Raw genomic sequence first — 22,025 nt, 5'->3', positions numbered from 1 at the left:
AATATTTTTAAGTGTGGCTAAGATATGCTTAGATTTAGGAACACAAACATCGTGCTTGATTCAGGAGAAGATCGTGGCTTGGGTTAAAATGTTTACTCTCGCGAGAGCTCTCGTGGGTCTGGGGTTCCTTTCAGAAGCCGACCGAGAAGAGGCGTCAGTCCCCGTCGTCTTGACCTACGTCATCGTTTTGTGTCGCGTCTAGAAGGGAATCCCAGACCCGCGAGAGATCTCGTGATAGTAATCATTTTTACCAAACCATGCTATTTATCTAACAACAACAAAGTGTTCTCCGATCTTAGATTTGTCTATATATTAACAACGGGACTGTCACGTTATAAAACATAAATAGCTGGTTAAATTGTGCACAAAGAAGAAACAACCTGTGCAAATCTCGCGATAGTTTCGCAAATCAAGGGTTCTTTTATAGACCCGATCATCATTTTGTCTGAGACGTGTGGCTAGCTAAAGCTGATGTATCCCATTGGACGCTTTCGTCAGTGTAAACATGTAGCCGTGTCACTGCTATTACCGTATCGATATGAAGCGGGGTTTGGTAACTGTTAACCACTTTGTCAGTAGTCCGAGTAATAATGGCCATGTTCCTGAAAATAACAGTCTTGGAACCAGGGCAGTGTGGTGTTAGCTTGATAAATAGCTAGCTTACACTGAGTAGCTAACTATCGGGCTGTGTTTGTATGAGGCTGGCCTTGCTAATTAGACAGCTAGCTTCCAGTTGGCAGCCGCAACAATCAGGCTAAATCGAGGTTAGCCAAACAAAGGAGGATGGCAAGTAATATACTCTAAGAAGGACACATAAGAAGTGGAGAAAAATGAAGAACTCGAGACGTGCTGGTGCCTCGTCACCTGTGAATGGGAAACAAGGTAACGGCGGTGAGTTTGGCATAGTTAGCTGTCTTCATTTTGCTTGGCAGTCACATGTTAAAACAGTGTCCAAATTGTTTTTATGCCAAAAACGTGATCGCTTGTGTCTGTTGCTGGCTAACTATGCCACCCATAACCCCCTTAGCTAAACGTGTTAGTTAAGTTAACCGTTAGCCCTTTGCAGCTGCTATAAGTTAAAAGTAAACTAGCTACTTAAATATGGTGTTTTCCCTGTCTCAGACTGGGACACTAGACGGAAGAGGAAAATTGCGGATATCACACAGGCCCTCAGTGTCAGTCCAGTGGATGTGGCAGCTTTGAGGAGGATGGCTATTAGTGAAGGAGGACTGCTGACTGATGAGATACGCCGTCAAGTCTGGCCTCGGCTTCTCAACGTCCCGCTTCACGTCTTGGAGCAAGAGCCAGGTATCATGTTAGCTTCATATACACAAACAGACCAGAGTAGGCCACAAGTCTATATTTCTTATGTATAAACCCTCACTCTTCCACTATGCATGGTAAATATTAACACATTTAAAGATCTATCACACTAGCAGTCTATCCCTTAAATGTTTAGGAACATTTCCTGCATGGGGATCATGTATGAATGGGAGCAAGGATCAATATTCAGGGAAATCTGTGCCTCTAACCTTCAGACCTTGCAACATTTCAGGGAAAATGCCTGTAAGGCTGTGTTGTGTATGAAAGCAGTAATGTGACCAGTTTGCCCCTTGGGATCAATAAAGTGTTTCTGATTCTGAAACATTTGCAAGAACAAGCACAAAAAGGCTTACGTCTGTCTGACAGTGCAGACTCAGGGAGGACAGAACAAGATAGAAGTTCTCTGAGAAGTGGGAGTTGAGAATCGAGCTTATCAGTTCCTTTTATTGTTTCTTGCATGTTTTTCTGACAGTTTCACATTGATATCAAAGTTGTGCATCTTTGCTACTGCATACTGCAAAAAGAAGTCAAGGTTGAGAAGAAGGACCTGTCCAGAGCATGGCTTTATTTCGCAAAGAAAGATAACAGTGCTAGTTGTAATATTTATGAAATGATCATTTCAATTAAAGGTGGAACCACCAGCAATATGTTGAAACATCTTTTTTTTTCCTACTTGGTTTTTAAACAATGTTCAGATACAGAGATATTAAAGCATTTGCACTGACACTGAAAACGTGTAGGAATCGGACCAAAAAGAAAAATCAATAATGGAATTGGTATCAATAAAATCTTATCAATTCCCATCTCTAACTCTGACACAACATTGTATCTGTCAGTCACAGCTGAAATTACAGGCCACGATGAAAAAGTAATATTCTTACTCTTACTTCACTATAAACTGAGCTATACAGCGAAAGAGCAGCTTCATTGGTCATGATTTATAACTATAACTAGGTGCTCATGATTACTGCTGTTTATTGGAATGTCCATCTATTCAGGCATCACTGCAGCATGTGTGAAAAGGCACAAGACTGAAATGTTCTTGAAATAAGCTGCATGTGTGAATTGTAATAACCACTTGTGGTTCCTGACAGATAATCCCAATATTTTACTTGGAGCAATGTAGCAGATGCAAGCTCTCCCATATACATATCCTATATATGTTTGACTGCTGTATGGTAATGACAATGGTGGCATGTCATGTCCAGAAACAGTGGAGAGGGAGAATAACAAAGACTACAACCAGGTGTTGCTGGATGTCCAGCGCTCGCTGCGGAGGTTCCCACCTGGTGAGTAGAACCCATACCTGCTCAGAAAATTGTTTTATGAAGTCCTGCTGTGTGTATATTCCTAAAGAAACACTAATACACTCACAGATGATCACACACCACCATTCCCAAATGCCAAATATATAGAGTTTCACTTAGAAATTAGTATGTTAAATATACTTTATTACCACTGATGGTGTTTCATTTAAGGGATTTTCTTTGCTATCAAGGATTAGTTAATTAATTGGTTAGTCAATAAAAAGAAAATTAACTGGCAGCTATTTTGATAATCAGTTTATCATTTCAGTCATTTTCCCAGCAAAAATATCAAACATTTGCTGGTTCCAGCTTAAATATATGTATTATTTAGATAGATATTTAGTCCTGTTACATTTAGTTCAATACAAATGCAACATTTTTGACTAAATTGAGTCTTTTTTTTTTCTTTTTTTTTTTGTAAAAATCATACATTTGCACTTAATGCCATTCACTTTAGAAAATCTATGTTTATTATCCTATCATTGCAGTATTAAAGCTTTGCCACTATTTGCTGTTAGTGTTACTTTTACTGGTAGTCAACTTGGCATGCAGACAAATTCCAGAAAAGCCTTTAAGGGGTGCAGCCATACCGTCTACACTGCACTACTGGAATATTTGCCAGCCCATCTCATTAGTATTAATACTCATATTGTCAAGTCAAGATCTGTCGGCTGCACACTATACTTAAAGGAGCTGCAAAATGCACCAAAATGCTTATCTGGTGAGAGGAAAAGAGTCTGTGCCAAACTGAGATCTGTTGGAAGTCAAACTGTTCTGCCATCAAAATGTAACTGTAAAGTTTTCTTTAAATACATTCACATATGACTAAGAACACAGCAGAATTAGGTTTTATTCTTAAATCTTGGTATTGCATTTTTCCCCTTAATTCTTTTTGCCAGGTTTAGCTGGTAGTTGTACCAGCAATGTATGTTGCCATTCATTGTTCTCCTTAATTAATCAGATTATCTTCTCTTTGACTGAGGAGTGTAATACAACACACCCTGTTTCTGCACTAGTTAATCATACACCCGTAAGTCAGCATGAACACATTCTGACTAAATGTTGTTATGACTGCACATCTGGCACTTTATATTTATGGGATCACTGATGACGAAGTGTATTTTATTTTGGTTGGACTTACACAGGTATGCCAGATGAGCAGAGGGAGGGTCTCCAGGAAGAGCTTATTGACATCATTCTCCGAGTTCTGAAACGTAACCCCCAGCTGCACTACTACCAAGGATACCATGATATTGTTGTCACCTTCTTATTGGTCCTGGAAGAGCGCCTCGCAACTGCTCTTGTAGAAAAGCTCTCTACGCATCATCTCAGGTACTTAACATATACTGCATATACACATTAATCTGCAGCCGTTTTTTATTCTACTAGCTATTTTCTCGGGTTTTCTTTCTCTGTTATGTCTCCACAAGTCAGAATAATAAATAGCATTTCCCTTCCTGCCTCCCTCCTTCACTTCCTCCTTTAACAATGGTCTATTGTGCACACTAAATGCTCTCCATTTTATCGTATTTTTCAGGGACTTCATGGATCCTACCATGGACAACACCAAACACATACTTAACTATTTGATGCCCATCATTGATCGGGTCAACCCTGAGGTGCATGACTTCATGCAACAGTAAGACTCTCTGCTGACTTAGTGATAACAGGGCAAATCAAATTATTTTCTATTTCTCATCAGAAGTTACTTATAAGACACAAAACTCACTTTATATGCAGTATGAACATAATTTTTAAGGTAAGGCAGATATATTCCACCTATATGAGGCGGAATGAAGAACAGTAAAAGGCTTCATACCCAGCAGCTTTTATTATGCTTATGAAATCTAATACCATTTATATCTACTCCAGATTGTTTCCATTGTTTTGCTGTTCTAAATGAATATGTTTTGCTTAATAAATGTTGCCACTGTTGCAGTTCTGCAAGCATCAGTACCATTGTTAGCGATGACATTTCAAGCCATGTGATAAACAAAAGGAAAAAGTTTCTAACAGTTATGAAGTGTTGAGACACCCAACACTTTGAATCAGTAATATAACTTTTGATCCTGTTATGACAGCTCGAGTTATGGCTAAAGACTTAACAGCACAGGTCATGAAGTCTCTCACTAGGAAGGCATTCATGACTGTGGCCTTCAATATCTTTTAGTTCCAGATGCCATAATATAATTTCTAGTCCAGACTTCTGTACATTATCTCTGAAGGATGCCCACATTTCAGTTGATCTCTGTACGTATTGATTGGTTCTTAGGGCTGAGGTGGGCACAGTCTTCGCTCTCAGTTGGCTGATCACCTGGTTCGGCCACGTCCTGTCAGACTTCCGCCATGTTGTCCGGTTGTATGACTTCTTCTTGGCCTGTCATCCATTGATGCCCATCTACTTTGCTGCTGTGGTGAGTTTCTTGTAATCAGCACTCCTTGTTTGCTGTTCAGAGGGACTGATTTCTTTACATCAGTGTTTCCCAATCCTGGTCCTCAGGGCCCACTGTCCTGCATGTTTTAGATGTTTCTCTGCTCCAACACACCTGATTCAAATGATCAGGTTGTTATCAGACTTCTGCAGAGGCTTGATGACGAGCTGATCATGTGAATCCGGTGTGTTGGAGCAGAGAAACATCTAAAACATGCAGGACAGTGGGCCCTGAGGACCAGGATTGGGAAACACTGCTTTACATGAGCTAAGTGTGCTGAATCAATTCAAGGCAAGAGCCTTAGTTCCACTTTGGGGAGGTGTCTTTTTTATTTGAGGCTTTGCATACCTCATATAGTATCATCACTGTGCAAGAAGCCTTTGTGACAGCCTTCCACTCTTTTCCTCGATACCATAGACCAATTATTGTCATTTTTATTTTAGTTGGATGTTAGATTCAGCTAAAAACGTACTGTACAGTAAACTGTGTGACAGAGGCAGGGCCACACAAGAACTGATAGAGAGGTCAAATATCCCTCCAAAATACCACATTAAGACACCAAGGCTTTGAGGAACACCACCGAAAAAGTCATGACATGACTTGGTATCAAAAACATGTGACATTTGGAGGTTTCTGTAAGAATAACATTTTTTTTTCAGGGATTAGATGCCAAATACTTCTCTTCTTGGAGTTGCTCAGATACCTTATTGTCAGTGTCAGCATATGCAGGATGTATAAGTTTCACTGCAAGAGTTGTATCAGGACATCGTGTAGGCAGGTCGAATGTGGTGACACCCATCACCTATCCCGTATTTGGAAAGGTAAAGGTACGTATAAGTTTTATAAACCTATTACTATCCATGGCTAACTGATTGGTCCATCCCTATCCAAAGTCTTCCAGTCCCCAATTAATCAAGTCACTGCAGTTGTGTAAACCAAAAAAATCAAGTTTGGCTACCCTCATCATCTCAGTCATGTCACTCATACGCCCATGTATCTCTGATGGGTACCACTTGTCCAGTTATTGATGTGTAATCAGAATTCTGCCTGTATGTCTTCTTGGTACTTGTGTCGCAGATCGTACTGTACAGAGAAGAGGAGGTGCTGGAGTGTGAATGTGATATGGCCATGGTTCATCACCTGCTGTCTCAGATTCCTCAGGATCTGCCGTATGAGACACTCATCAGCCGAGCAGGAGACCTCTTTGTCCAGTTCCCTCCCTCTGAACTGGCCAGAGAGGCTGCCTCACATGAAAGGTATTTAACCCTTTATGGCGGGGACACACCAGGGGCAGAGGCACCGCCGACACTGAGTCACGTCATTTCAAGAGTGAGCAGCAGCCTGACTGAACACACCAGAAGCATATTTTCCTGCACCAGTCAACAAGCGATTCTGCTCCACTGCTGTTGTGTAATCACACATAGAGATCATCTTAAAAATAACCTCATGAATTTAAAGTTTTTTATGTGTTTCTGGATAAAAAGTGAACTATCGCTTTGTATGATCATCTGCGAGGTGGGGCTTCCTTCGTTCCTGCCTGTCTGTTTTGCCCGCACTGATGCTGTTTCTAATAAATATGGTGGATGGGTAGATTTTGATATTTTATCAGGTGGGTTGAAAAAATCAGGGGAATTGAAACTCAGATGGAGAGCAGCAGGGAGAGAAATGAAGACGGTTGGAAAGCCAGGGATGTGTGTTTAATCATTTATTAGAATCAGATCACTTCTGTCATATATAGTATGTTATGTACAATAGAATACCAGCGTGTTTTCAGTAGTGGTGTAACCGATTGTTGCTGGTCCGTGGTGCATACAGATCACCCCCCCATGTAGGCTGTGGATTAGATTCAACAATCATAGTGTGAAATACAGTTTGACCGCTGCTGTTACCTTTTAATGTAAAAATTCTCAAAATCTTAATGCAGAGTTGTTGTGAAAAGACGAGACAGAACATTTCTAAGTAAAACACGGCACCCATCTGTGTGTCAGTGGAGTTTAAAAAAAAAGAAACTGAGACTGATTTAAAAGACGTGACTTTCACCTCTGTTGAGTGAAATCCCGACCAGATCATAAGATCGTGATGTTAATCATAACTTCGTTAATATCTGCTGTCTTAACTTCTACACGCAGCCCCTCTCAGTCTGCAGAGCAGCTCTCTGTCTGTAACACAGCCTTCAGTGTGGATCAGGTAGTCCTGTGAGGAAGATACCGAGTGAGACTACAGAGTGTAATATTATTAGATAGAAGAGATTTATGTATCATTATACAGCAAGGTTGTATAGGGAGATGTTGATGTTCCCTCCCTCCTTAATTGATTTATAAGATTGTATGATAATTAATAATAATTGTAATTATACTGTATAGTATGTATTTATGTATTATATATGTGAAGTATGATATTAGAAGTATACTGATAATAATTATTATATTGACCATTACTGTGGTGGTGACTACAGACAGAGAGAGGCTGCATTAAAGCTAAGTGCATTTTTAAATTAATTTCACCCTAAACCCACCATTTTCTTCTTTTTTGCTTATTTTGTGAGTCAAAACATGATGTGATTCGAACCATGAGTTTTTTGCGAGCTGGCCCTGCTTTGTGCCGCAGCGCACTCTGTGTGTTCAGCCCAGTTGATTAAAATGGGCACCAAATGGAAACAGGCAGCACTGGGTGTGTCCCTGACGTTAGGGTTACCACCTTACCTTTACAGATGAATTCACACTCTGACTATTGTTATATACAGGAATATTCATATTTCACTTCTGCTTCTCAACAGCTTCGGTTACTCACCATTTTTTTCATTAACACTTTCATTTTCTTTCTCTCTGTGTGTGTCTTTTCCTCCTAAGCATGGCATCCTCTACCTTTAAGGACTTTGACCTTGCATCTACTCAGCAGCGACCAGACTCTGTTCTCCGTCGCCGACGCAGACAGAAACAGGCTGCACTGGAGAGCTCGGCTCAAAGTTCAGTGGTGGCCCAGCCTTCAGCAGCACGGCGGTTTGTTCGACTGGCTGTAATGGGTCTGACGGTGGCTTTAGGGGCTGCAGCTCTCGCTGTGGTCAACACTGCCCTGGAATGGGCCCCCAAACTGGACTTGTTTCCTTGACTTGTCCTTGACTGTACTGCTGATGGGTCTGTCTCCAAGAACCCTTTAATCAGTTAATTAAACCACAAACCCTGCAGTCGATAACACTGTCTGGAGTGTACAGTACTCTTTAAACTGAAACAGTTAACGCTCCTCTTTCATCCTCTAGGATGCGTCTGAACATCCTATGTAGGGTGCTTGTTATGACTCCTGGAGAGCGCACCAGCTGCTGGTGTTATGAGATGAAGAATCCATCCGGTTATAATGGAGAGACTCCGTTTCTACGAGCTATTATTGATGGTGTCGTCATTAAAGTTTATTTATATTTGGTATTAGAGTAATCTGATATTGAGCTCACAGAGATATGTGCTGAAAGCTTGGTGAACTCACTACACTTGAAACTGCTGCCAATTAAGAGAGCTGGAGTGAATGTATGAGTGTGTGTGTGTGTGTGTGTGTGTGTGTGTTTTGTGTGTATGTGTGTATGTGGTCACAACCCATTTGTTATCTATTTGATACCTGGACTGAGACCAAATAGGGGATTTGTAGAATCCTCTCTTTGTATAATTTACTGTTTTTTAATTTATAGGAATGCAAGCAACTGTATAAAGATGTGGTCATGACACACAGACATCTTTTTACTTCATTAGGTCCATGTTTTTAGGTTATTTCATTCCTTTTAAGTTGTTTCCAATGAGCCTTTTAGTGAAGAGTATCTTAAATTGAAAATTTGGCACGTTTCACGTAGATGTCCAGTCAGTGTTGATGGTTAATGTAGTAAACTGAAGTAAAAAAGAAAGAGTTCTCCTGCTGCAAAATATGTTGTTCCTCCTGCATCCAGTGATGTCACAGTGATATCACTGGTGTTAAGGAAGAACTACAGGACATTTCAGCTTGGATTTCTAGTCTCTGGGTAGTCAGGCCTGCTAGATGAGTATTTTTGTCACTGAACATTTTTTGGTCAAAAAAAGTAGCTATAGGCAAGGGTTGGGAATATCTTGGCACCTCGTGATTCAGTTGTGATTCAGAGGGCTACAATGCGATTATACAACTATTATTGATGCATCTAAATTTTAAGTTTTTTAATCCAGTGGGTGCCAGTCAGATCATACCCATCTGCAGATGCTCACGCTCAAGTTATACTCGCCAAAACTGAAGAAGCAGCGTGTTATAGAACATGTTGCCATGTGGTGATGCATGGCAACATGGGTGTGGGTTTCAGAGGCTTGCGCACAATGCATCGTGGTGCATGTAGGCAGTGCGGGCAGGAAACCTCAGTTTTCTTCATCAGTATAACACACTGAGGAAATTATTGCTTCAGTTGACTACATTTAGTATCAACACTGACACTGACACATTTTAATTCTGGCTCAAGGCTCAACTTAACTTATCTGTAAGAAGTTTTGAACATTAAAAACATTAAACAAGATGTTTTTATTGATGTTAAGTAAATGTACTGCAGCCTGCTTGAGAACTATTTTCTATCTCAAACTTAAATCTGAGAATTAGGCCCCAGAGTGGAGTACAGCTTTCAGTTGACCTACCATATTAAATTGTTTTACTAAGCTTTCCAGTTTCTTCCTTCAGTGTTTGGTTGCACAACCTTAAAACCGTGTCTGTGTGTCATGGCCCCAAAATGATGAGAGTATGTTTTCTGCGTCACTTTTCCTGGAGTAGATGTTTATATCTCTCCTTCAAGTTCAGCAACACACTCACTCACTCAATGCCTGGTAACAGAAAATATCAAAGCTGGGATGAATAACAAGTCAAATGTTTGACACGGTGGAGACCCAGTTTACCTTCACCGCTTTAGTTTTTACTTAATCACTTAAAGATAAGTTTGAGAGGCGCTTTTCTCACTCCAACTGTTAAGGGTGCCCCTGACAGAAAAGCGCCTAAGCCTTCAAATTAATGCTATCCTTTTTGTTTTAAACATGACTTTAGCTTTATTTGAGCACATGCCATTTAGTACATTGGATTGCTTTCAGTGTAGCATTTGCATTTCCAGGGCAGTCCAGCTCATTCCAAACCCATGTTATTTTCATTCAATCACATATTAACGTAATAGAGGATTTGCTTAGGTTTCAGTGGTATGGCACTCACCGGAATAGCCAAGTCTTATTGTTAAAAAAAAAAAAAATCTAGCAAATAGTTTGTCAGAGCACTTCATTCTAAGGTAGGTAAATCTGTAAGATGTATTTTGTTTAACAGAAATCTTCAGAATTATTGACTTCTAGGTCACCTGCATTTTATGGCACAAAAAACAGTCAACTTGAAGCTTCTCACTTCGGTTGAAGTGACGCGTTGAGAGAAGTTGAACTGAATACTCGGGCATCCCATTTTCATATATTAGCATTGATTGGTTTATTGCCTCTGTAGTGAAGCCACTGATTCAGCTGGTAGGGGATCTACACAATGAAGGTGACCTGGAATGTGTCCAAGGATGCTCTGAGGTGCCTGAGAGTCTAGTCGTTCAGCAGTATTGTAACGCACCATGTATCTGCACTCAGTGGGTTTTGTTTATTTTCATTGCACTAAATGATTTATCTGCCTTTTATGTTTATTTTGTTATAACAAAACTGTCATACTAATGTAAAGTTGTACAAGAGAATGCTAATAAACTAGAGTGAAAATGTTCATTGTATGTTTTTTGGACACAGTTACACATCGGTGTGGGAATTAACACCCACCTGATGTACATGGTAACATGCACATGCTATATAGGGCTGCAACTAATGATCATTTTCATAGTTCATTATTTTCTCAATTAATAGTTGTTTTTAAAATGGTGAAAAATGGCAGTTGGTGTTTCCCAAAGCCTAAGATGATGTCCTGAAATGTCTTGTTTTACTCACAACCCGAATTTATTTAGTTTACTGACATAGAGGACTGAAGAAAACAAAAAAAAAATCACATTTAAGAAGCTGGAATCAGAATTTTGACTTTTGTTCTTTAAAAAGTACTTAAAACGATTGACCATCAAAATAGTTGCAGATAAATAAGTTAATTGTTGCAGCTCTAATAAAAATGAACATTTGCAGTAGAGCTTTTTCATTTTCAGATCTTTTTCAGGATCCACGTTATACTACAAATTGATCACACCAGTTAAGAGTTAAGAGCCACCCACCTTTAAAAATATTGTTTTAAAAATCCACAGAACTATAATGTTGTACTCTGCCATCTACTGGAATTAGATTAATCTTTAAAACAATATTTTTATATTCAGCACTAAGATCTAGTTATTGTTACTGGTGTGGACGGCCCTTTAATCTGATGTATACTGAGGCCCTGAGAGGCAAGTGAGAAAAATTAAGTCTAATGTAAATTGTGTTTTCTACTGTGGAACAGGTGAAAAAAGAAATTTGTCATGTAAACCATGTTTTTATCACAGGAACTTTCCCTATGCAAGGACTAGGGATGTTTACAGCTAAGTTGGGGCATTGTTTTACCACCCCAAAAATCCCTGGTGAGGGGAAGTACTTTTCAAAAGTACAGGGATTTTAGGGGTGGTGCTTGCTGTTGAATTTATTTGATTGGCATTTTATTTCAGCCAACATTTTAAAAAAATCTGCAGCTGAAAACAACTTTTTGTTTTTTGTGCTTTGACACATCAACATGGAGTTGCAAAAAAAAAGCATACAATGATGGATGGACAGGTGACAAAGTCTAGGACGTACCGAACATTAATACTGAGGACGAAGACAAAAAACGTTCTTTGTTGCACGCCAAAATGACATGCAAAACACCCATCACTTTTTCATATGAGACCTCTCTAATTTGCCTAAACTTCACAGGTCTTTAAACTGCAGTGGAAACAGACAACAACAGACTTAAGTCCATTTAAAAGAAGTTCCTGGGACTAAAATTTCCATGTACTTTGAATGTAAATGCAATTTTTGTTTCACATCTGTGAAAACAGTTGAAATGAAGTTTTGGCAGGTGACCTGCCTTGAGTTTAGAGTGCGTGGAGAAATAAAAAAGAAAATGTATCCTGGCAAAACTTATTTTCCCCACCATGAAAAAAGCAGAACATATACAGACTTGCTGTGTATGTGTATGTATATGCTTGCAAATGTTTGTTTTTTCTCCCGTTTTTAAGTCATAAACAGAAGAGAGAAGAAAGAGAGAGAAACTATTTAGATCAGACATAGAAAATGAATCACCAGAATTTTTTAAGTAATGTAACAACAGATGACTCAGTGTTACACTGGTTTAATGTTATCAATCCTGTTCTTAGGCTTATCTCAGATTCAGCTGTCCCATTAGACTCAGCTGCATTTCATCAGCCTCAGTTGTAATTTGTCAGATCAGTTGTTCTTTGAACTTAAAGGTAGATTATGCAGAATTTGTCAGTTGCTGCATAGTCTGCCTTTAATGTTGTCATTGTGTTGCAATAATAGTAGCTTACAATGCTTGTATTTCCAGTTTATTGGAGTTAAGGTGTGTCACTTGACAAACATGCAAGTGAAACCCAACAAACTTCACAGATACATGACAAACAAATTACATTGCATATATAATAGCACATTTGTTATTGTTCTCCTGAGGAATAAACACTGTAGAAGTACAGATAAAATCCTTAATACCAACAAACAAAAATAAAGCATCATTATTTGTCCCTAATGCCATGTTTAAACTTGATACTTCAAAGTCATTAAGTGCATCAGCTATTTGTTTTGCATTAGGAACACATTCATTCAATGTAAACAACATCCTTCACCACAGTCTTGTAGTCGACTGAAATAAAATATATTGCTATTATAATTATGAGAAGAAATTATTATTTTTTTTCTTGCTTATAAAGATAAAATGTCAAACATACACTGCTTACAACACCAAAAGACATTCTGGTCAGTTTAGTTACAAAGTCATCACTTGGGACTTCAGTAGTTATACCACTTGTTTGTCTGTAATTAATTAGTTATAGACATACCTCGCATAGGGAAAAATAAAGGGAGTTCCTTTTGTTAAACTGTTGGGTGACATTTCTATTTACCTTTTTTCGGATTAGGTTTTTGACAAATAAATGCCAAACCTAAGTGAACACAATAACATAACTTGCTCAACAAACAAATAATTCATCATGAAAATGCCCGATCATAGCAGAAGATCCCAGTAAAGCTAGTTTTCTCACACTGACTATTAGTATCCTCAACTGCTGAGATGTAGGAGCTATGGCTGGCAGTTTTTATGGCTTGTGGATAGCATTTATATCTGTGGTGATCGTACCACTGAAGGAAGGTGAGCCTCAGTGAGAAGGCACGTTGGAAACAAGGCTTGAAGTCGCTACAATAAATCACGAGAACATATGAGTGTAGCCAGCATTAAGATAGCAGCCAAAGCCTCAGCTGATGCTTGCGTTTCTTCAGAGAGTGCGTGCGCTTGCAGCTGCGTGTGTTCATTAGTGTGCTTGCCTCAGTGGCAATTCTGGCAGTTGGGATGGCAGGGCTGATTATTGACCCGGCACCTACAGCCCCCAGATATGTCGCCCCTGCCCTGTAAAAAAAAAAATAAAAGTCAAACACATGAGCTAACTCTCTTGAATATGGAATCATAACTGTAAAAAGTGTGTAAGTAAATGTTTTTACATTTGGGCCCCAGCGAGCTTGTTTGGTGACCCAGCAGATTTCTGTCCTGCACATCAGGCAGCAGATCCAATCACAGCCGTCTTTTTTCTGGACGATGATGTCACACCGTGGACATTTCATGGCCTCCCCGTTCTGTAGCAGGCTCTATATTTAATTACAGTGAAATCATGTAAAATGTGAAGTGGCCACAGAGAGGAATGCACACAAAAATACAACAACACTGAATAACACCTGTAGTACCAAAGACGCTATTCAAGAGGTTTGATGGTGACTTTAAGAAGCACCAGAAACTCCATTATTATAGCTGCAGTTATTTTTTGCTTAAAATTACTAATTCTGACCAATCCATGTAACTATCAGTGTTTAATCTGAGGGTTACTTTAAAAGAAAATGCACAGACGTGCATTAAGGGCTGTGTTTCTCCACATTAAGGTCAACTTTGGTGGAGAAGATGGAGTCACAGCCTCAACGAACAGCGAAGATGTTCACCTCAGCAGGCGATGCCACTCCCCCGCATTCATGTGTGTGTGTGTGTGTGTGTGTGTGTGTGTGTGTGAGCGGTCCCTCATCCAGGTTTTAAGTGTCCTGGGGCATGTTCGGTCAAAAAACCGTCCACACCATTTTGTTATGACTTTTGGACTGAACGACCTTTTTACTCAAAACTGTGTGCAACAAGCTTTGAGGTATATTTCTCTCATTTGGTGGATGTGTGAGGTGTTACCCAGTCAGCAGCCATGTTGTATTATAAAGACAGTGCCCTTGCCTATAACCTAAATACGTTGATCTTAGATCTTTGGACAGACCCCTGGACACTTTTCTTTAATTCAGCCCTGGGAAAGCATGGACCAAACTGTTGAAATCAGTCTCCATTAAGAAAACAGAGCTTGAGGTGGTGCTGGAGCCACAAACATCGTAAAATGGACATTAAAAAATAATACAACTAACTATTCCAGGGTCAGTGCCTGAACTGAGAAAACTACTTTTGTAAACATGAGTAGGACTGGAAGCAGACTCTACAATAATACTGAAAGTGCACATTAATGTCTCAAATGTACTTACAAACCCCAAATTGAGCAAAAGCACTTAAAATGAATGTAAAATTAACAGACCCTCCACCAGCCCTCAGAGTTTGTAGATAAAGAAGCTAATCCAGTCTCTGCTACAATACCAATATCTGTTTTTATTCATGATTCTTCATTAAATATTTACAGGGCATTAGACAATTTAAAACATTTAAAGCTCTATGTGATTGCTTTTTAATAGTAAGATATTATCTTTTCATTTTACCACTGTTAGTTGACTACTAAAGTGTAATGAAGCTGCATTTTAGACCTTTCAGAATTTCCTGTACTGGTTTGTGGTGTACTGGGTAGAGAAGAGGTGCAAAACTGCAGCACTGCACAGGAAGTGATTTGTTCTTTTCTGCATTTGTAATGGGGTATTTACTGTTAAACACATGTTCCTGAAGCCACACCGGTCTGCAAGAAGTATTTACTGTCTGAAGTGCAGCAGACTGCAGAGATTCACTCCTGTGCCAAGTTATCACACAGACCTGTGAGCCTGACCTACCTCCAGCATCTGTTTCGTCTGCTGAGCCGCCTGGTCATTCTCTGCTCGGATGCGCAGGTCATCCTGGTAGTCCTTACAATTCATGCCCTCATGAATGGCCTGCAAGCACACACAACATCCTTCATGTTTGCTGCTTCTACTATTACCACGTAAATAACAAAACACTGGTAGTGAATGTCCGACAAATACCCTGCAGAGGATGCAGTTGGTCTCGTTGCAGAGTTCACAGTGGAACTCGTTGACTTCATCCTCATAGATGCACCATCCTCGACAGTTGGGCGTCTGACAGTGGAAGCTGTGCTCTGAGCGGCTCTCTGCGATGCTCAGCCGCAACTCCAGGAACCGCTGGTGCTCTTCTTCTGTTAGCAGCTGCATCCAGGATCACACAGAGGAAACAGAGAGACACAGAGAGCGTTATTATCTTTACGAAATAGAAAGAAAGAACTTCTGGAGGCCTTACAAAACATTCACTAAATGTTCTCGAAAGGTGACCAGTGTCCTGAACCTTAACAGAACATTAGATTAGGATGTTCCTAAAATATCTTCTTTTGGTTACGAAATTGCTGCTGTTCAAAGTTCTCACCGCTTTGATCTCTCGGTCCAGTAGCTTGCTCTCACAGTTGTCGGGACAGGACACCTCAGCGTCTTGACTGTTCACGATTGTCCCCTTTAGACAATCCCTGAACAAGAACACACACACAGATGAAAAATACAAAATGTAGAAACGCACCAAACACTAAGCTTTGCACATTTAGCAGACCATGGCATGTATGTGGACACTGAAGACTTTTAGAAAGCAGAAAAAAACACTTTTATCAATTTTACAACCTGTGACAAAGCTACAGAATCGTTTCCCGCATCAGACCTGCAGAAGGTGTGCAGACACTCTCTGAGAACGATGCCCTCTCCTGGCAGCAGGGTGGAGAAGCAGATGGGACAGTCCGTCTCTGTGGTGTTATAGATCAGGTTCTGCTCCTCTGTTGCCAACAGGTTCAGATAGTTCCTCTCTCGTTCCTCCTCCTGAGCCTTCATCACACAGGAACGGATGGGAGCAAAAACAACACAGAGACTCATTACAAACTGTCATGACTCATCACAAACAGCATAATCCTCCCGTTTCCTGGAAATGGAAAGTGAAACAACTGTTGAAAGCAAATGGGTCGTGGCATCAGCTCAAATAGTTTCCATTAGCAACTCCAACATCTTATGGACTCTGGTGCGGTTATTTTTACTTACCAATACTTCAATCTATTTGGTTTTGTAGTGTGCAAGTGTCATCTATTGGTTTTGCATTTATCACACACATCATAAATAGTTTTAGTTCAACTACTACTTCATTGTTGTTTTTTTTGTAAATATATTCGTGTCCTGAATTTTAATGTCAGCAACACATTTCCAAAAAAGTTGCAAAAGGGTCAACAAAAGACTGAGAAAGTTGTAGAGTGCTCAAAAAACACGAGTGGAAGACAGAATCATTGGTAACAGGTGATAGTATTTAGCTGGTTTAGGTGTTTGCAGCTGACTTCTCTGGGCCTGAGTTCAACACAAAGTGTTGAAGTATGCAATGGTCTGACAATTTTATATTTAAAACTGGTTTCGGAAATCATGGGCATTTTGTCCTCCAGGCTTAAGAGGAAAAGGACTGTCCAGATTGTCACCAGCACCAAGTTCATGGGGGTGCGTTAGTGTTCATGGCATCATGGCTAACTGTCACATTTGTGATGGCTCCATTAATGCTTAAAGTTAAATACGGGTTTTGGAGCAACACAATGCCAAGACATTAAATTCTGCACATTTTACAGCGTGGTTTTGAATTTATTGAAAACGTGGAAATTTATGAAATGTGAATTTACACATTTCTGACAACACCAACAAACATTAGAAACTTTGTGAAGGTAGAATTTAAGGCAGAGCTGTTGTATTGATTTGGAAAAGACTGTGTAGGTATAAGGTGTATCATCCGTGGCCACTTAGTGAATATATACTTTTAAATTTTAGAAATACAAAGATGACTCCAGCTAAGATGCCAACTGCACTGTTGCAGGTCTGTTGCCAACTGGTTGCCACACAGTATCCATATATTTTAATGAGTCTCTGTGACCTGGGTTAGATTAAATCAATGGTTCCCAAACTGGGGGGGCGGGGGCTGACCCTCCTCGGGGGTGTAGACCAAGGGAAAAATATGGAGTGAAACAAAGTGAAAAGAATATGTTTCATGTAGGGGAAATAAACAAACAAGAGTTTGATGATGCTATCATGCTGACCTTTATTTTACTACAATTCAACTTCAACTAATCTTTTTCACTTGCTTCTCCAGTTATTGTGACTGACTGGGGGGTGGAGGGGTGAACTTTTTTGGCTTAGGAAGGGGGGCATGCAAGAAAAAGTTAAGGAAGCACTGGGTTAAATCTAGATAGGAATTTGTCATCGGGCTGAAAAAATTTCAGGAATCCTAGTCCTTACCTGTACGAACTGCATCATGGCCATCTCCTCCTGCTGAATTCGAAGAACCTCCTGCTGGTCTGGCTGATAGATGTCCGGCACCTCGTAATCCATCGGCCGATCCCCTCCGCACATCTCACAGCCAGGACGCGTTGGTTTGTTCATGTATGTACACATAGGACAGGCCCAGCCCAACTACAGTGCATACAAACACAGATTTACAGTATGCTTGTGCAGCCCTTGGACACTTAAGAGACTCAGCCACACTGTAATGTCTAATGTAGAGTTTGTAATCTGACCTGAGGTTTAGGAGGCACAGCAGGTCTAGTGGGTTTAGGAGGAAGAGGAGGAGGAATCTCTGTGGGAGGAGGTGTCTTCTCACCAACATGTCCACCCAGCCCTCTGGGCAAAAGCTGCATGGACTGCATCGTCTCCACAATACCTAAGCATAAATCATCATTCCATGAGACTAATTTACTGGAAAGTTGATTTGTTAAGAACCAGTATATTTGCCGTGCTGCAGTCAATATTTCTGATTATTTCTGAGCATTAACTGAGCAAGACGAAAGGAAGGAAATAACTGTTATTTACAGCTTTTATATTTGTGTGTCTATTACTGACCCTCTAACCGTTGTTGCTCCAGGTCCAGCTTGTGTTGGTGCCGTGTGAGATGAGCAGCATGGGCGGAGAGGATAAACAGGAAAGCCGTGTCTCCGTTCCGCCGGATGCCATGGCTGTACAGCGTCTCCCGGTCCTGAGCCAGCCGCTTCCCGATCACCCAACGCTGCAGCGCGGGGGCGAACCCAAAGTCATGACTGATCTGCAGACGTGAGATGGTGAATTAGACAGATCATTCAATGACATTTCAATGAAATATCATCATGCTGCAGAGATGTCCTGGCCTATACATCATATTCTACAGACTTAAGAAAACATCTTTGTTGGTACACATCCCTACAAAAATCACACCCGAAACAATGTAATGTTTTTCAATGAAAATGAGAATGATGTAAAAAATTCTCTCTAATACTGCAAATCATATTGCAAATTCCAAACTGCAATATCAGTCAAAATAATCACAATTAGATTTTTTTTCAAAATCATTCAGCCTTAAAATGAAGCCACACAAATAAAACTGTACATAACAGGATTACATCATCAAAAATATAAAACTTCAAAACAATAAAGTATAAAGTATAATAAACTGTTGAGTAACAAGTCAAAGGAAACAGCAGGTCAGAATTAACAGCTTCTGGCTCAGTTTCATGTTTATAGTTTATGTCACAGATGAGGTTTTACAGGGTCGTGAGATATTATCAGTAGGGATGCATGATAAATATCGGGGCAGATAAATTATCGGCCGATACTGGCTGATCCAGCTATGCCTGTCAGTATTGGTGTATATTAGCCTATGAATGTATCCATCTATAATAATATCTGATTTGTCAAAGCATTGAATTTGCATTCCTGGGTGAAACATGCTATAAAACACAAAGTATATTCATTAAGTTTCTTTAATGAACTTTACCAGAGAAACTAGCTGAACATTTGAAGAGTCAGAAGTGTTTCTGTTGTCATAGCGATATCAGCTAGATTTGGTTTAGTCTGAGCTGTGAGATATTAAATCATCTGTCTTTGCTTACTACAGCTTAGCCCTTCTTATCCTCAGGTGTGCATAAACTACAGGTTATACGCACTTCTTATTTAAATACAAAAATGTGACATTAGCAGTTATCTTAATGATACTGGCCACTAGAAGCAACATCAGTACCTTGTCTTTAAGTTGTGCAATCGACATGTCAGAAGAAACCACAACAGTCACTGGGATGTAGGCATCTGACTGAGCATCCTCCACCCCAACCAACAACCTGTGGAACAGAAAACAGTAGAACCAGCCTTGTCTTTAGTTTTTGTTTATACTTCTTGCATAATGGCCACGTAAATATAAACCCAACATCTGTTTATTTTCATATTTCTCACTAGGGCTGAACAATATATCTTTTTTTTAAATCATATTGTGATATGAGATTAGGTATCATCTTAGATTTTAGATATTGTTATTAGAGCTTGGTTGATATTGGATTTGTGGGGCAGATACCAATAATGGTAGAAGGGAGTAAAAAAAAAATCTGACAGATATATTGGCCAACATAGATATAACGGACAGAATATAGGATATACTTGAATGCACATTTTGTGCAAATGTGATTATCAAACACTTGTGACAAAAACAAGAATAATGAAACAGTAAATTTTCACTGGTATATGTAATAATCTTAAATAACCAGAAAAAAAAAATCACAAATAGAACTATATATGTATATATAAGCGAAGCCTATATATATTAAACTTAAATTAAGAAAAATGATAATGATTGAGTATTCATAAAATGCTACCTAACGTAAAAATAAAAACAATCATCATTTCTTAAAAAAGAAAATGTTTTCATCTCAAACAACATATGTAAACTGTCGATTCCTATACAGCTCTGATAGGTCCAAAGCAAGTCGATAATACTGGTCACCCGATTATATCCACACTACTGATGATTATTTAAGAAAAATCTCATTGTCTTAATCTTTTGCAAAAGCATCAGCCCTACAATATTGTCACAATGTTGATAAATATCTATATAATGGCATTTGGTATACATATATATACACACATATATATAGTGAAAATATTGTGATTGTGATTGTGATATTGTCCATACGGCTCAGCTCTTCTTCTGCCTGGTAACCACACAGATACACACTTCTGCTGTTCATTTCTTGCAGTCATACATAATTCTCATATCCTTATTCATTACATAATCCTGAGTCAAAACATACCTCACCCTGAAAGTAAACACAGCCCTTCAAATAAAGGTTTTCTGTGGAAATATAGTGCAAAAAATAAAGGAAGTCCCACACAGACACGTGCCCTCATACAGTTGTGTGTGTGTGTGTGTGTGTGTGTGTGTGTGTGTGTGTGTGTGTGTGTGTGTGTGTGTGTGTCCCCACCTGATGGGGTCCTGAGGGTAAGCCTGACTGTTGATCCTGACAGACACTGGGACAGAGAGTTGAGACAGCCTCTGGCACAGTTTGGCTGCTTCCTGTCCGTCCCCACTGCTGATGGCTTCACTCAGGGACAGAGCCAAGTCCTCGGCTGCACACAGAGACAGAGACAGAGGTGAGACTTACTGTCCACATACCTCCACTTTAAACTCCAATCAAAACAGTGACTCGGTTTCATTAATTAACACCTGTGATAGAACATCAAACATTAACATACAAATATTACTGTCACTGGGACACCAGTGGTTTTAGTGTGTCATGTATCAGTAGTAAGATGTGTGTCATGAAATTAGGTTACATTCATTATGACAAAATCGAAACTAAGTTAAATCTCTCACCCTCTTTCAAATTGACAGTCGGTGTAACTTCAGAAGCCATGATTACACCTGAAACGACAGGTAAACACACAATCTGTCACACAAACACCGCAGTAAAACGACAAACACGGAGCTGAATAAGACTTAAGTTCACAAACCTCCTCGGCTCGTGTCGTCGCCGTCCAGTCCGCATTCAACAACCCGACACACACACTTCCTCAAGTCTGCTGAACGGTGAAACGGGTTGCGAATCCAGTCGGAAGAGAAATGACGGCTCGGTGAAAACTAAACTACGTGTTTTGGTCCTGTGCCGCAGAGTTCAGCAGCTCTCTGAACTCTCGGGTTTTTGGCAGGTAAAACGGAAAGTGAAACTCATGAGTCAAATTCAGGAAGAGAAACTTTTAAAGGGTCGCTGCTGAGGAGTTTTTTCTGCTCCGCCCACTGAGGAGTATTACTTTATTAGTTTGTGATGTCGATTCTTCATGTTATACTGTAGCCTATATACAATTATATACTTTATACAGACTACAATATTGTATATCGGCATTTTATCCTCAGTTAGTTGTTCTAGTTCTTATTGTTTTATTTCATCTGTTCATTTTTGTCGTATTATATTTTTTTTAACATTAGTGGATGTATGTTGTTGAAATGTTTGCAACAAAGAAGTTTCTTAACATAAAAAAAAAAGTTTTAGATGTTTTGTAAATCGTGAGCAAAAACAAACAAAAACAACTAAATATTTGTTTGAGGCATTTGAACGTTCACACAGTCTATTGTTTTCTTTTTCCCCATTAAATTTTATTTATTATTTGTTTGTTTGTTTGTTCACCTGAATCCCCATTAGCCACTGCCAAAGTAGCTAATTATAATGTCAAACAATTAAAAAAACATGTCAAAGGAAAAC

General features: G+C 39.5%; 2 protein-coding genes across 3 annotated transcripts; one reads left to right on the top strand and one right to left on the bottom strand.

Annotated features, from left to right (window-relative positions):
• Positions 1-407: 407 nt before the first annotated feature.
• On the top strand, positions 408-8,550 carry tbc1d20 (TBC1 domain family, member 20). 2 transcript variants are annotated; one of them, XM_084737765.1, is made up of 8 exons: positions 408-891; positions 1,123-1,308; positions 2,532-2,612; positions 3,776-3,962; positions 4,168-4,269; positions 4,903-5,044; positions 6,140-6,318; positions 7,912-8,550. In XM_084737765.1, exons 1-8 carry the CDS (start codon positions 831-833, stop codon positions 8,168-8,170), a joined length of 1,197 nt encoding a protein of 398 aa, XP_084593891.1. In that variant the 5' UTR covers positions 408-830; the 3' UTR covers positions 8,171-8,550. The 2 variants fall into 2 exon arrangements, with proteins under 2 accessions (XP_084593891.1, XP_084593900.1); XM_084737774.1 differs by having other exon boundaries at positions 410-882.
• Positions 8,551-12,559: 4,009 nt separating this feature from the next.
• On the bottom strand, positions 12,560-21,485 carry rbck1 (RanBP-type and C3HC4-type zinc finger containing 1). Its single transcript, XM_084737753.1, has 13 exons — positions 21,280-21,485; positions 21,143-21,190; positions 20,751-20,895; positions 19,520-19,616; positions 18,370-18,568; positions 18,048-18,190; positions 17,770-17,943; positions 16,172-16,332; positions 15,890-15,986; positions 15,496-15,675; positions 15,307-15,405; positions 13,738-13,881; positions 12,560-13,645 (listed from the first exon to the last, which is right to left on the bottom strand). The coding sequence occupies exons 2-13, from the start codon at positions 21,180-21,182 to the stop codon at positions 13,565-13,567; spliced, it is 1,560 nt and encodes a 519-aa protein (XP_084593879.1). The 5' UTR covers positions 21,183-21,190; positions 21,280-21,485; the 3' UTR covers positions 12,560-13,564.
• Positions 21,486-22,025: the final 540 nt, after the last annotated feature.

The sequence above is a fragment of the Lutjanus erythropterus genome, chromosome 2, assembly GCF_056507025.1.
Source record: "Lutjanus erythropterus isolate fLutEry1 chromosome 2, fLutEry1.hap2, whole genome shotgun sequence".
In the NCBI taxonomy this organism is placed as follows: Eukaryota; Metazoa; Chordata; class Actinopteri; order Lutjaniformes; family Lutjanidae; genus Lutjanus; species Lutjanus erythropterus.
The sequence above is the reverse complement of the archived record's forward strand: the minus strand, read 5'-3'. Positions and strand labels throughout refer to the sequence as shown.